Genomic DNA, 15,676 nt, shown 5'->3' with positions numbered 1-15,676 from the left:
CAGAGTCACTGCAGATTTCCTGCTACAGAGAGAATTCAAACTAATGAACAAAATCACCTCAATAGAAGGTATTTACTTTTCAAGGTATTACTTAAGTTTTCAGGAAATTTCCTAGGCTTCTCAAAATGATCATTATCAAGTATGTTTAAACTTAAGTGCATTTGAAAACCTTAGACTAAGCAATACTTTTTAAAGGCATCAATTCATGTCATCCTTTGCATAAAAAGCATACATGTGCACAGCACCCACAGTGTCCAAGTTCTGACTTGCTATTGAAACAAGGTTCATATTACAGAAAGCATTAAGCTGGGACCTTTAGAAGTCATGAAGAAGCAGCATGCATTAACTCTCCAAAGAAATTTGGTTGTTTTTCTCTTTCCACATTTTTTATTGTTACATTATAAGTGTGGATAACTATGGGATTTGTTCTTACATCTGTACATACACACAATATAAAAATGTAATTTAGCCAGTATCACTTCCTAGCACTTCCAACCTCCTACTCCCTGATCCCTTTCCTCTACTGATCTCCCTTTGATTTTCATGAGATCCCCACCCTCCCACCTTTCTTTTCCTTTTTATTCTCTAGCTTCCACATGAGAAAAAACATACAACCTTTAACTTTCTGAGTTTGACTTATTTTGCTAAACAATCTCAAGTTCCATCCATTTTACTACAAATGACATCATTTCATTTTCTTCATTACTCCATTGTGGTGCTGGGGATATAGCTCAGTTGCTTGCCTCGAAAGCACAAGGCACCACCAAAAAAAAAAAAAAGACTCCATTGTGTATTTATAACACATTTTCTTTATCTATTCATCCACTGATGAACACCTAGACTGCTTCTGTAGTTTGGCTATTATGAATTGTACTGCTATAATTATAATTATGCGCTTTGTATAATCACTATAATATGCTAACTTTAATTCTTTAGGATAAATACCAAGTTGTGTTATAGATGGGTCATATGGCGATTCTATACCTAGTCTTTTGAGGAACCAAAAAAAAAACCATAACTGATTTCCATAGTGGTTGTACTAATTTACAATCCTATCTACAATGTAAAAGTGTTCCTTTTTCTCCACATCCTCTTCAGCATTTATTATTATATTCTTGATGACTACCATTCTAAGTGGTATGAGATAAAACCTCAGTGTAGTTTTGATTTGAATTTCCCTATTTGCTAATGAATTTAAACATTTTTCATATGTTTGTCGGCCATTTGTATTCCTTCTTTTGAGAAGTGTCTGTTTAACTCATTTGCCCATTTATTAATTGGGTTATTTGGCAGTCTTGGTATTTTTTGAGTTCTTTATAAATTCTAGATATTGATCCTCTTTTAGAAGAGTAGCTAGTAAAGATACTCTCCAATTTTGTAGGTTCTCTCTTCACATTCCTAATTGTTGCCTTTGTTGTGCCAAAGCTTTTAAATTTGATGTCATCCCATTTATTAACTGCTGGCAGCAAAGTGTGGTGCATATCTGTAATCCCAGCAACTTGGGAGGCTGAGGCGGAAGGATTGCAGGTTCGAGGACAGCCTCAGCAACTTAGCAAGACCTTATCTCAATGCAGCTTTTTTTTTTTTTTTTTTTTTTAAAGAGAGTGTGAGAGACAGAGAGAGAGAGAGAGAGAATTTTTTGATATTTATTTTTTTAGTTTTCGGCGGGTACAACATCTTTGTTTGTATGTGGTGCTGAGGATCGAACCCGGGCCGCACGCATGCCAGGCGGGCACGCTACCGCTTGAGCCACATCCCCAGCCCCAAGCCACATCCCCAGCCCCTCAATGCAGCTTTTATCACAAGTTTGCAGCAGAGTATACAGCTGGAAGGTAGTTAAAATAAAACTTTCTATCCAAAGTACTAGGAATTGCTGCCCTCAGGGAATCCAGTTACTGGACTGGTCACTTCCAGCCATATAAATGCATATACACTATCATTTTATAGATGTGCCAGAATGTGAAAAGGGTTGGGAGGCCTGGACTTAGGCACTAAATAAGAAAACTCCACCTCAAAAATTCAACTTCTAAGCTCCTCAATAAAATTATGAAATAAAAAAAATTTAAATAAATAAAATTATAGCTGGGTGCAGTGATATACACCTATCATCCCAGCAACTCAAGAGGCTGAGGTGGGAGGATCAAAATTCAAGGCCAGCCTTAGCACCTGGGCAAGAATTGTCTCATAAACAAACTAAAGGGCTAGGACTATAGCTCAGTGGTAAAGCACTTGCCTAGCACATGTGAGGCACTGGGTTTGATCCTCAGCACCACATAAAAATAAATAAAATAAAGGCACTGAGTCTGTCTACAACTAAAAATGTTTAAAAAAAAAAAAAATGCAAAAAAGGGGTAAAAAAAAAAAAGCCAGGTGCTGTGATCCCAGCGGCTCAGGAGGCTGAGGCAGGAGGATCATGAGTTCAAAGTCAGCCTCAGCAATTTAGCAAGGCTCTAAGCAACTCAATGAGACCCTGTCTTTAAATAAAATACGAAAAATGGCTGGATATGTGGCTCAGTGGTTAAATGCCCCTGAGTTCAATCCCTAGTACCAAAAATAAAAAACTAATTTTTTTTTTTTTGAAGGGTTGGAGCCAGCCTGTAGCCCCAGCAACTAGGCAGGCTGAGGCAGGAGGATAACAAGTTCAAAACCAGCCTCAGCAACTTAGTGAGGCTCTCAGTAATTTAGCAAGACTCTGTCTCAAAACAGGGGATGTATGTAGCTCAGTGGTCAAGCACTCCTGGGTTCAATGCCCAGTACCAAAAAATAAAATAAAATAAAAATAAAAGCCTGCAGAGGTGTAGCTCAGTGGCTAATTATAACTTTGGATTCAATCCCCAGTACCTCAAAATTAATTAATTAAATTACAAAAATAAGATTCTTTGCAATTAAAGGTTAGAATGTATTCATTGTATTTCAAGGAGAAACTGAATTTCTAAGCCACAAGATGGTTAGCATTTAATATAATTCTATGGAGGGCTTAGTAAATAGTTTCTTTAAATATTTTTTACTGGAATCTAGCAGAACAATATTAATAAAAATACTTGCTATGAAATTAGTTTGCTCCGCTGTTCGGTACTATCTAACTGGGAAATTCTTGGGAAATGACACAGTTGATCATCCTGAGAAGTGTCATAGACTGACAAAATTTCTTTCTCCTTGAGTATCTTATCTGTTTATTATAATTTAGATTCCCTGGAAAGTAATGAACTTTGATCTTTACCCTCTCCTATATCTGAGCAGTCTAATTTAAAGAATAAATCTAAGCACAGCATATGGATCTGTAGACATATGGTAAATGTCAGCTCCTTTCTAGACAATGGTTTGAATGTGTTCCTTACAGATTATCATAAAACAAGATCTTTTTTTCCTCCTAGTACTGGGGATTCAACCTAGGGGTGCCCTACCACTGAGCTACATCCCCAGCCCTTTTTATTTTTTATTTTGAGAACAAGGTTTGCCAAATTGCCCAAGCTGGCCTCAAACTTGCCATCCTCCTGCCTCTGTCTCTGGGTCTCTGGGATTACAGGTACCTACTTTGGCACCCAGCTAAAATAAGATCTTGTGAAAGTACTTTGTAAAATTAAAACAAAGCAATTGTAAGGAATTAGAACCAAGGGTGTGATTTTCAAATGCAACCCAGGCTGGCTCTGTGGGGACCAATCCTGTATTGTATTATGAATTGCTAGGCCTGAGCTTGATTCACACTCTGAGCGTGTCTTGCGGGTGTTACCCAGCAACATAAATAACTGATTGTCACATGATTCTTGGAAGCAGCAAATATGCTCAAATTGCCATTATGCTTGAACACTGCACGCAGAGGCCGGCTGTTTCCTCCTAAATCATATGGGAATTAAGCTTAATTCCCTGGGCTTATTATCCCCACACTCAGAAGGAAACTGCTTAAATACTTAGCCAATGAATAAATACAAGGTTAGCTGTTTTTTTTTCAGAAGTTTGTTTTTGTTTTGTTTTCAATGCTGGGCATGAAACCCAGGGCCTTGCATACTAGCAGACATTCTGCCACTGAGCTACATTCCTAGCCCCAGAAGTTAGATCTTGATCATAAATCTGTGTCAGTCAATATTTGAGTGCTCAAGTACAGAGTGTCCCAGATGGAAATAGTGTAGGAACAACTAATACAATCTGTTATCCCAACAATGTTCTGACTCTTGCAGGGTGAGCAGCATAGGCTTCTTCCATGTCTTTTGGTCTCTTAAATGTAAAACTATGCAGTGGTTGGATAAACAATTAACCATGATGAGTCAGTAGCATGGAGAAACCTGCTTTTTCTAAATTATCGCCCCTACTATGTCAATGAGATTGATTCTAGATAGGATTTACTGCTAATCACTATTTAAAAAAAAAAAACAGGGACTGAACCCAAGGGTGCTGAACCACTAAGCCACATCCCCAGTCCCCCCAATCACTAATTTTTTTTTTTTTTTTTTTTGGTGGTGCTGGGGATTGAACCCAGGGCCTTATGCATGCAAGGTAAGCACTTTACCACCTGAGCTATATCCCCAGCCCCCCAATCACTAATCTTTAAAGTACCTTAAAAGATTAATAACTTGTTTTATCAAAGAACAGAAAAAGTTCTTGGGACCATCATGCATATTCTACACATGAACCATCAGGAATGACAGGACCCATGTGAGTCAGCCTAGATCCATCGAGTACGTTCTAATCCAGCTAATTAAGCAGCCAGGGCACAGTACCCCATAACACATTTATGAAAAGGGGACAGCTCTGAATCAATCAACTGGTTTTTTTGTTTGTTTGTTTTGGGTACTAGGGACTGAACTCAGGGGCACTCAACCACTGAGCCACATCCCCCCCAGTTTTGTATTTCATTTAGAGACAGGGTCTCACTGAGTTTCAAAGTGCCTTGCTATGTTGCTGAGGCTGGCTTTGAACTCTCGATCCTCCTGCCTCAGTCTCCAGAGCCACTGAGATTATAGGCATGTGCCACCACGCCCAGCAGTCAATTCGTTTTCATCTCAACACTGCAAGGAAAAAAAATGGTAACAATAATGATTGTGAAGTTTCTAAGTGAAAAGTAACTTCCAAGGAGTGGTGACCTTAGAAATTGAGCCTAGACCTCTATATACCAACAATGAGGATCCATGTTTAAAGTGAAGACCCTGACAGACTACAATACATACTGATAAATATGGTATCATAGTATATAACAATAAATGTTTCCAACAATAGCACTTCGAACATGAGGTTTATTATTTCCTAGGTAGAAAATGCTATTACTAACTCCATCCTAGGTTTTACTGAAAGTGACCTGAAGTTCATTTTTCTTATATGTTGAATGCATTTATACTATAGAGATTAAAAATGCTGGTTTTCAGGGCTGGGGTTGTGGCTCAGTGGTAGAGCACTTGCCTAGCATGTGTGAGGCACTGGCTTCAATTCTCAGCACCTTGTATAAATAAGTAAATAAAATAAAGGTCCATCAACAACTAATAAAAATATATTTTTAATGCTGGTTTTCTTCTACATTAAAGACAGGATAGCAGTCCAAGACTCATTTGCATCCTGAAATTCCACTTGGAATGTTTTTCCTCCTTTCCATCCTTAGGTTTCAAATGTATAACAATGTCATTTAATCTTTCAAAAATACTTGATTTGCCCATAGAGATCAACTCTTAACAAATATAGAAAGACTACAAAGAAGTTCCCTTACTGGAGAAAATGAAGTTGATAGGCCTTTTGTTGTTTTGTTTTTATGGTACTGGGAACTAAAACCAAGACCTTCTGCAGTGCTAAGCATGCACTCCACTAATGAGCTATGCCCCAGCCAAATGTAGTTTTTTTATGTTTTAAACTAGTGGTTCTTAATTAGAAGTAATTGTGCCCCCTCAGAGAATACCTGGCAATGTCCAAAACATAAGTGAAAGGGGAGGGTCTGGGGTTGTGGGTCAGTGGTAGAGTGCTTGCCTAGCATGTGTGAGGCACTAGGTTCGATTCTCAGCACCACAATAAATAAATAAAGGTCCATCAACAACTAATAAAATATTTTAAAAAATAAATAAGTAAAAGGGGATGCCACTAGCATCCAGAAGAGGCCAGGGATGCTGCACAATATCCTACAAGGCACAGGACACCACCAATAAAAAATGATCCAGTTCAAAATATCAATAGTCCTAGGCAAAGAAAACTCTTAAAATAAGCAGCCATTTAGAAAGTCTAACTAATAGCTATTAGATATAAATTACGCCCATAGAACATGTCTGAAGATGGAAATATGTTTTGGACTAATGAGAGTAAAAACTAGCCAAATAACTCTAATAAGCATATACAGTGTGCTACAGAGCTTATGAGTATATTATATTATTATCAAGAATAAAGAATACAGAATACTTAAGACTTTGAGGAAATTATATGTAAAATGGGAAGTCATGCCAGATAGACAGAAATAGATATACTTCAAAAACATATTCTGCTGTTAAATGTTTTTATCATTTATATTAAAAATACAAAGATAGGATTTGTATGTGATTGCTAATACTGCTAATACTTGACCCCGCAAAACTTCTCACAAAAGTTCTCAAGTTCTCACACTTAGGTCCATTTTGTTTAAAACACACACACACACACCCCCTCTTATCTTTGTGCTAAATGAACAAAGCCCGGGCTAGTAACTCTGGGCAATCTGCTAAAATAGTTTTTAGAAAAATCCAAAAAGGACATAAATAACATGTTACATTTAGGGGTATGATTGTACAGTATTTAAATCTAATGTAAAGCCTAATTGAGAATCTTAATTTCTAGGCTCAGTTCTCACTTCTCCTATAGTTTGACCTAGAAAACTCAGTTTGTTTTAGGACTTGTCTATTTGTAAAATAGAATGGCAAAGATGTGAAGTCAGGTGCAGGGATGCAAGCCCATAGTCCCAGCAGCTCAGGAGGCTGAGGCAGGAGGATCGCCAAGTTCAAAGCCAGACGTGGCAAAAGCAAAGCACTAAGCAACTCAGACCCTGTCTCTAAATAAACTACAAGATAGGGCTGAGGATGTGGTTCAGTGGTCAAGTGCCCCTGAGTTCAATTCCCTGTACCAAAAAAAAAAAGAATAGCAAAGAAGTGTTATGCTCTCTATAAGACAGATATCTTCACAAATCAGGGGCCAAGCTAAGTGATAGGCACCAAGGATCTATCACACATGATAAAGAACTGATTATAGACCTATAGACCCTTTATAAAACAATTAGAAATGTCTCCTTTCATGTTGCCCTTCTGCTCTGAAATTCACCCGTGCAACTTTCCCAAATGCTAGCTGTCCCCACTACTTCTGTCTCATAAATCTCTACATAATTTAGCATGGCCAAGACTGGATTAATTGAAGCGTGCAACCTGATTAGCTAAGAAAAAGGCCAACTATCCAGTTTACAACTGATGTGTGCTACATGGCTAATTTGAAATACATAGTGGATTACAGAAATGCCTCCACATTTATGCTTATAATTTCAATTAAACTAACATTCTTTAAGCAGGTACGATATGCCTGCCAGTCACCACACTAGGAATTCAGGAATACAAAGATAAAAAAGAACATAAAAGAAATAAAGTTTATTTGAATAAACTTTAGCCTCTGGAAGGGCCTCTGAAGGATCTGAATGTCTGTTTATTGAAATTACAAAAAGCTAAGGGCTTCAACTAAGTCTCTTAATTCTGCTTTGTAAGACTCTTAGGATTGGGATACAACACAGTAGGAGACAACTTGCATAGCATGCACAAGGCCCTGAGTTCAATCCCTTGTACTGTGGAGCGGTGGCAATACAGGAAGAATCTACACTATTTTCATTTCTATGGACTTATGTTAAATCATCTTTGTGTTTAACAGAGAAATATTTTAATAAGTTATGATTCATCGACACAATAGAATACTACCTTAAACATTAAAATTATGAAGACTTTAGAAACAAAGAAGAAAACTATACATTGATTATAATTATGTAAACTTTTAAAAATATTAAGTAATATAGAAAAGTGAAAAACATGGGTACTCAAGTAAATTTTGTTGTGCTACTGGGAACTGGATCCAGAGCACTCTACTACTACATCTTTTTTTCTTTTGAGATAGGGTATCACTAAGTTGCTGAGGCTGGCAATCCTCCTCCTCAGCCTCCCGAGTAATTTGAAGTACAAGTGTGCACCACCACACCTGGCTGGAATAATATTTTTAATGAAAGAAAAACACGTTATAATATTATACAAAAAAACTGTTGTAGCCAGGCATAATGACATACGACTATAATCCCAGCTATTCAGGAGACTGAGGCAGAAGAATTGGAAACAGGAAGCCAGCCTAGGCAATTTGGTGAGACTGTCTCAAATTAAAAAGGTCTGGTGTGGTGGTGCATTACCTGTAATTCCAGTGGCTCAGGAGGCTGAGGCTGGAGGATACCAAGTTTGAGACCAGCTTCAGCAATTTAGCAAGGCCCTAAGCAACTTAGGGAGGCCCTGTCTCAAAATAAAAAATAAAGGGCTGGTGAAGTGGCCCAGTGGTTAAGTACTCCTCAGAGCTGACAGCCCCTAAGAGGGATCAAAAACAGGGGACTAGGGCAAATATTTTCTGTAAAGAAACATTTTTCTGTAAATATAAGGCAGTTTCTGCACAACTATTCAACTCTACCATTATGGCATAAAAGTAGGCATAGATTGTACACACATAAACCATTAAGTACTGCTGTGTTCCAATAAAATTCTATTTAACAAGTGGAGGCAGCAGGCTAATTTGGCTAGGGCCCAATTTGCCAAAAAGTCAGAGGCTTGCAGTTCTAATCTGATGTGGGAAACTTAGGGCCACTCTGAACTTGCCCCTTTCTAGTCTACCACCTTCATATGGAGTCATGGTCCCTGACTGGCTTCCAAGAAATAGGTAGGGTCAAATGTATGTAAAGGAATCTCCTGCATTCCCTTCCCTTAGCAAAGCCTGACCGAGAGAATAGGGACTGCAGACAGAAAGCATCATAAGTCTGAAGACCGAACTGAATTCATAGTAAAGGAACTGGACTGAATTCAGCAGCAGACTACTTTATCAGTCAACTTTCTCCTCAGAGATATCAGCCAATACTTTCTTTAAAGGCTTTGAAAGTGTTAAACTTTCATGTTAAGATTTTACTAAATAGCCAAAACTAGTTTCAGCAAAAAAAAGATGTCCTCTGTATTAGTCAGCTTTTTACCATTATAATGAGATATCTATAACAAGCTACTTATGAAGAAAAGTAAAGTTTAGCTCCATTTTGGAGGTTCAAGGGCATGACACTAGCTCAGTTTTGGTGGTGTACTCTCTCTTGCCTACTCTTTCCTTTTCTCAGCTGCATCATGGCAGTGGAAGAGCTTACATCACCAAACAGGAGTTAGACACAAGAGTTCCACAATCTCTTCCGAGGGCATGACCGGAATGATCTAAGGACCTTCCATAAGGCCTATCTCGTAAGGCTCCATCACCTCCCAATACCACCACCCTGACAAGTTCCCAACACATGAACCTTTAAGGAGAAACAAACCAGATTAAAAAAACTAATTCAAAAAACTATCATTACACCACAATAAGAGACAAACACTTTAAAAACACACTGATTTAGTTGGACGTGGTTGAGCACACCAGTAATACCAGCCACTTAAGAGGCTGAGGCAAGAGAATGGCAAGTTCAAGGTCAACCTTGGCAACTCAGGGAGACCCTAACCCAAACCCCAAAACAAAAAGGGCTAGAGTTGTAGCTGAGTGATAGAGTGTCCCTGGGTTCAATTCCCAGTACAAAAACAAACAAAACATTGATTTAGTTAGTAAAAAGGACTTGCAATTGTGAGTTCACCTTTTATACTGAATCTGCCATATTATATTTTTCCAAATACATATTTTGCCTTAAAAAGGTGGGGTGGGGGCTGCAATACACTGAGCTGGGGGTATATAGCCCAGTTTGATCACCAGTTCTGGAAAAAATGGAGGGGGGAGTATATCCCCATCCAAAAAAAAAATTAAAAATTGCCCTTACAATTCTGACTTCTTTCTACTAATTTCATTGCATGTAATGCTATCCTTATACCAATTAGTTCATTTATTTCCCAACAAAATTAGCATTCACAATTCACTCTTTTGATTTTGCCAAAATAACAAAAAATTATACACATAAATGAACACAACACTCATATACTTTTGAAGTCCCACAATATGATGGACTTAAATTCAAAACATACCATGACAGAACAAAAAAATGAAGTCGGTTTCAATTAGTGTATCCACAGTTCTTGACCTCTCACTGGGAAGCTACAAGATGTCCTTGAATAAGATCCTGAACCCGGGACAGAATAATCTCATTAGAGCTGCTACAATTTTCTGGACCATATGGTGGATCTATAGTCAAGACCCCAGCCACACAGAGAGTCCTTCGTGAATCTCCCTGTTCAGTGATGGGGATGTGATTCTTCTCAAGCCACTTCTTTAGGCTATTCTTTCTCTCTTCCAGATCTTCAGGGCTGTAAGCTTTACAGTCTCCAGACATGAACAAATGCATCAGTTTCTCTCTTACTCCATGGTCCCCTTCATTCACAATTTCAACAGTTTGCACAGAATGTCCCATAATTCCAGTCACAGACAAGCTGCCATCTTCAAGGAAGTTCACAAGGACAATACTTTGAAAGAAAAATCAGTTCAGAGCAGATTTGCAAAAGAAAAATCTAAAGAAAGAAACTATAAAAGAAGCAATGCAATGAGAGGCATCCTCAGCCCAAATAGGTCACTAGAATGGAGGAAACAACCTTCCCTATTTAATATTAATCTTCTCATCACCAAATGCTTTCATTGACTGACAAGCATTCACTGAGGATCCTAAACATTTTCCCTGACATATGGTTAATCATTGTGGGATACAATTAATGTATTTCCTAAGAGTTCATTGGCTTGGGGGGTATAGCTCAGTGGCAAAGTGCACGTTCAGCATGCATGAGGCCCTGGATTTGATCCCCAATACCAATTTCTTTTAAAAAGTTATGCCAAGCACAGTGGTGCACACCTGTAATCCCAGTGAATTGGAAGCCTGAGGCAGGAGGATCACAAGTTTAAGGTCAGTCTTGGCAACTTACTGAGACTGTCTTCAAAAAAGGGCGGGGGCAGAGGGCTGGGGATGTAACTCAGTGGTAAGATGCCCTAGGATGGAAGAAAGGAAGGGAAAAAGGAAGAAAGAGAAAATAAATAAAATAAAAATGATATGTGATGAGAATTTCACTTCTGTGGTGCTCCCCAAAATGTCTATATCCTCAGTCTATGAAGAAAACATCACAAAAACCAAAGTTGAGAGAATTCTATCTCACCAGTACTTTTCAAAATTGTCAAGGTCATGATATACAAGACTGAAAAACTCATAGATCAGAGGAAACTAAGGGAACATCCTTATCTTCTAAGATGTATGCCTCTTACATGATGAGGCATTATAAGATGTCTGGAATTGGTTTTAAAAACTTGGAAGAGATGAAAAGTTAGTGTTCATTATATCACCCTTTTTACCATTGTGTATGTTTGAAACTCTACATTAGAAAGATAACCAAAAAAGAAATTTCTATGTTCCATTCCTATGAACGTGGGCTGCTTTGATAGAGCTATCCATAGTTAGAATAGCACTTGGATTCAAAGACAGTTCAGTTCTTAAATGAAAAGAATTAGCCTTTGGGCTGGGGGTATAGCTTAGGGGTAGGTAGAGTGCTTGACTGACACGTACAAGACCTTGGGTTCAATTCCCAGCACAGCAAAAAAAAAAAAAAAAAAAAAAAAGGACCAAACTTTCACTGATCTGCTTTTAGTAATTTGGATATACCATACAGGGTGTGTCATGATTTCAGGCAAGCAGGATGCATACTCACTTGGCAGAGACTGGATCTGTAGTTAAAAGCCATCCTTTATACTCCTTCTTCTCACTGGCTATCACTCTGACTTCTTTGTAAACGTAGTCTTGCCATTCTAAGGGGCTTTTCTTCATCCATTCACTCATAGTTCCAGGTGGCTAAATCTAAAATCACCACCGGTTTAGGTTAATATATATTTCCAACACAGGCCAATGTCTTAATTCTATTCTTTATTCTAAAAGCAGAGAATATCTGTGATTTGCCTCAAATTCTTAACAAGTTACTTAATACAATTAAGAGTTAACTATTGACTGGTTGTAGTGGCCCGTGCCTGTACCCCACCGGCTAAGGAGGCTGAGACAGGAGGACTGCGAGTTCAAAGCCAGCTTCAGCAAAAGCGAGATGCTAAGAAACTCAGTGAGACCCTGTCTCTAAATAAAATACAGAATAGGGCTGGGGATGTGGCTCAGTGATCCAGTGTCCCTGAGTTCAATCCCTGGTACTGCCCCCCCACCCCAAAATTAACATATTGACCCAGGCCTGGTAGCGCATGCCTGCCTGTCGTTCCTGCTACTAGAGGCTGAGGCGAGATGACTTGGGCCCCAAGACCACCTCCCCATCTCAAAAACAAACAAAAAAAGGCCAAAGGCAAAACAAAAATAAGCATTAATAATAGGCTCTGTGGGGCTGGGGCTATGTCAGTGGTGGAGTGCTTACCTAGCACGGATGAGGCACTGGGTTCGATCTTCAGCACCACATAAAAAGTAAATAAATAGGTATACAAAATTTTAAAAATAATAATACGGACGGTGGTTGTGAAGACTGCTTGAGTTTTTTTTCTTTTACTGAACATGAATGTAAAATAGCTTGTGTTTATGACTCTGTCTGAAGGCCATGGGGACACCGGGGGCATCTGGCACACTCCATCCCACCCTCCAATCCCATTCCGGATCGCTTCACACTCGGCCGAAAAGATGGTGAAACCCTTCAACTCAGCCCTCCTTCCAGCAAAGGAGTTCGCTCCACGGCCCTTTCCGCACAAACTGACGTCCTCCCATTCTCTCCTAGCTGTGTCTCCGCGGGACCTCGGCACCGGGACCTCGGCACCGGGACTCCGACTTGTGCCAATTTCCTCCTAAAATCTGGAGGATCCGCAAACACGGGGGAGGCAGCTGACCCTCTGGGGCTGGGGCCCGAGTCCGGTCCCGAAGCCGCGGGACGCTCGGAGCTCTACTCACACCACGTGGTACTTAACGCTTAATTCTCGAAAGCCAGGCAAAGAGCAGCAGGAACGCCGGGCGCCGCGAGGACTGTGAGCTGAGCCGAGCCGGCGGGAGCGGGCGGGAGCCGGGCGGCCCCGCGCCTGCGTCACTTCCTTACCCCGCGCCTGCGCTTGGTAGTCCTTGGTTGTGGCTCGGGTCGCTGTGCACTGGTGTGAGGCCGTGCTCGCTAGCGCCGCCCTCTCCAGTGCCACGATGAACATTTCCAATAATTTTTTTTAAACCATGCTTTTTTACTCAAACATATAATTTAATAAAACGTCTATCAAATGAAGAACATAAATCAGGTTAGAAAAAAATGGCAGGTGTGGTGGTGCCCGCCCTCTGATCCCAGGGAGGCTGAGGCAAGAGGTTCACAGGTTGGAGGCCAGCCTGGGCAATTTAGCCAGGCCCTAAGCAATTTAGTGAGACCCTGTCTCAAAATAAAAAAAATAAAAATAAAAAGGGCTGGCTAAGTGGTTAAGTACCCCTGGGTTCAATCCCTGGTACCCCTCCACCTCCCCCCACCACTGCCTCTCCCCCCCAAAAAGTAGTTTGGAGCTGGGGCTGGGGCTCAGCAGTAGCGCGCTTGCCTGGCATGTGTGAGGCACTGGGTTCGATTCTCAGCACTGCATATAAATAAAATAAAAGTCTATCAACAATTAAACATTTAAAAAAGAAAAAGAAAAAGTAGTCTGATACACTCACTCATCTAAACCTGACAGTAAGCCTCTAAAATGGGTAGGGAGACTGTGGAAGTTGGGAAAACTGCGGTTCCGAGCAGCTATGGCTTAATACTGATACAGGTCTAGGAGGACTTCTCTAGTTGACCTTATTAGAGGAGGCTTTGTGCAGCAACTGACGGCAGTGGAGATCACCTGGGCCAAGTGAAGGGGGCTGAGATCAACCCGAGATACAGAAGAGGCATCACCCTGCCCTCTTTTTTGAGAGGAAAGAGTTAGTTCCAGGTCCTCAGTAATAGTAGGCATAGAAATGTGCTGTTGTGCTATGGAATCAAACACAGAAATCCTCTGAGTAAATCCTAAAGGTCTAGAACTGTGAGTTGAATGTGCAGTGGAGAAGAGCAATGGGATCATGTTTTGCTTTTGTAGTAGTGGGAATGGAGCCCCGGGGTGCTCTAACACTAAGTCAACATCCCCAGGCCTTCTTATTTTGAGAGAAGGCCTTGCTAAATTGCTCTAGGTTGCCTTTGAATCTGCAGTCCTCCTGCCTCAGGCTTCCAAATTGCTGGAATTACAAGTGCAAAGTTGCACTTGAGTAGGTATTTCTTTTTTGGCTTTTATAAGACAATTAAAATTCCTGCTGCTTGGAGATAAAGCTCAATGGGAGAGTACTTGCCTAGCATGTAGGAGGCCCTGGTTTCAATCCCCAGCACAGGGGGAAAATAAATCCTACTTCTTAAGATATAGCCTTGGTACATCTTACTGAATGTGCAGAATCTGGAAAGAAACACACTGGATTGGGTTGAATTACACCTAGCAGATCACTCACTGTAAACCTCTGTAGTGTAAAAACTGTAAACTCTTGCATCAGCTACAGATTTCTGGTCACATAATTGGCTGCTAGCTTACACCCTTTCTAGACTATGATGCTAAAAAATGTTACCTGGTATTAAAGGTTGAGTTCTTAGAAATGTTGAAACATTCATAAGAATATTTACAATAATTGAATTAGAATATCTAACGAAGGTATAGAAAACATAAAAAATTAAGGTGCTCTTCTGTTGCTACTTAGAATCATTCAATCCTTGAAGTACATTGTCTCCTATTTCATCAAATAATCCATCCCAAAACCTTAATTCATTGAATGATTGATTGATTATATTAATTTTTTATAGATTGCTAGATTTTGCCAATTAAAGACCATTTAAATCTACAAAGAGTTAATATAAATTTGTGTAGTTATTATATTGTAAAGGAAAACATTTGATCTCATAAAAGTTCAGTCCAAAAGAGCTACAACTAATTTTTAACAATTTTTAATTTGCAGTTTTATGTTTCATTCTATACTGCAAAATAAAAACCTTTGGCCTTGTTTTCTAAACATATAATTTTCAAACAGAAGATAGTCTCAATGTAAACTTTAAGGTGACAAGATTGGGCAATTTCCCTCGCTTCCCTTTAGCCTCTTTGTGTGCTATGTTTTACTGGAGGTTAAACCCAGGAGTTCTCTACTACTGAACTAAACACCCAGTCTTGGGCTCAAATTTGTAATCCTCCTGCCTCAGCCTCCTGAGTTGCTGGAATTACATGCTGCGCCACCAAGCCCAGCACCTTTTGCCTCTTAATGAAAGTAAAAATTCATTCCCTGGAACTGCTGATATAAATCACTGACTTCAAACTGGTGACCTGCCCATTTAGGACCTCTCCTGTAGCCAGTCCTCATTAAGTTTAAATGATGCTACCTCTTTTTCCTCTGAAGGAGCTCACTCCAGCAGGTGTGCCATTTTCATGTTCTCTGTTTCTCTCCCTTTCCATTCCACTCTCCGTCCATCTTTCCAAAGGTCTACACCTTCTCAAACCTGCCGCAGTCTGGCTGGGCACAAAT

General features: G+C 39.8%; 1 protein-coding gene across 3 annotated transcripts; it reads right to left on the bottom strand.

Annotated features, from left to right (window-relative positions):
* Window positions 1-7,547: 7,547 nt before the first annotated feature.
* Window positions 7,548-13,200, bottom strand: Gemin6 (gem nuclear organelle associated protein 6). Of its 3 annotated transcripts, XM_027934431.2 has the most exons (4): window positions 13,088-13,200; window positions 12,567-12,594; window positions 11,868-12,013; window positions 7,548-10,643 (listed from the first exon to the last, which is right to left on the bottom strand). In XM_027934431.2, exons 3-4 carry the CDS (start codon window positions 11,993-11,995, stop codon window positions 10,268-10,270), a joined length of 504 nt encoding a protein of 167 aa, XP_027790232.1. In that variant the 5' UTR covers window positions 11,996-12,013; window positions 12,567-12,594; window positions 13,088-13,200; the 3' UTR covers window positions 7,548-10,267. The 3 variants fall into 3 exon arrangements, with proteins under 3 accessions (XP_027790232.1, XP_071457611.1, XP_027790233.1); XM_071601510.1 differs by having other exon boundaries at window positions 12,567-13,200; XM_027934432.2 differs by lacking the exon at window positions 12,567-12,594.
* Between the last annotated feature and the right edge of the window lie 2,476 nt (window positions 13,201-15,676).

Source organism: Marmota flaviventris, chromosome 14, assembly GCF_047511675.1.
Source record: "Marmota flaviventris isolate mMarFla1 chromosome 14, mMarFla1.hap1, whole genome shotgun sequence".
Lineage (NCBI taxonomy): Eukaryota > Metazoa > Chordata > Mammalia > Rodentia > Sciuridae > Marmota > Marmota flaviventris.
Note: the sequence above shows the minus strand (reverse complement) of the source record. Positions and strands in the feature narration are given on the sequence as shown.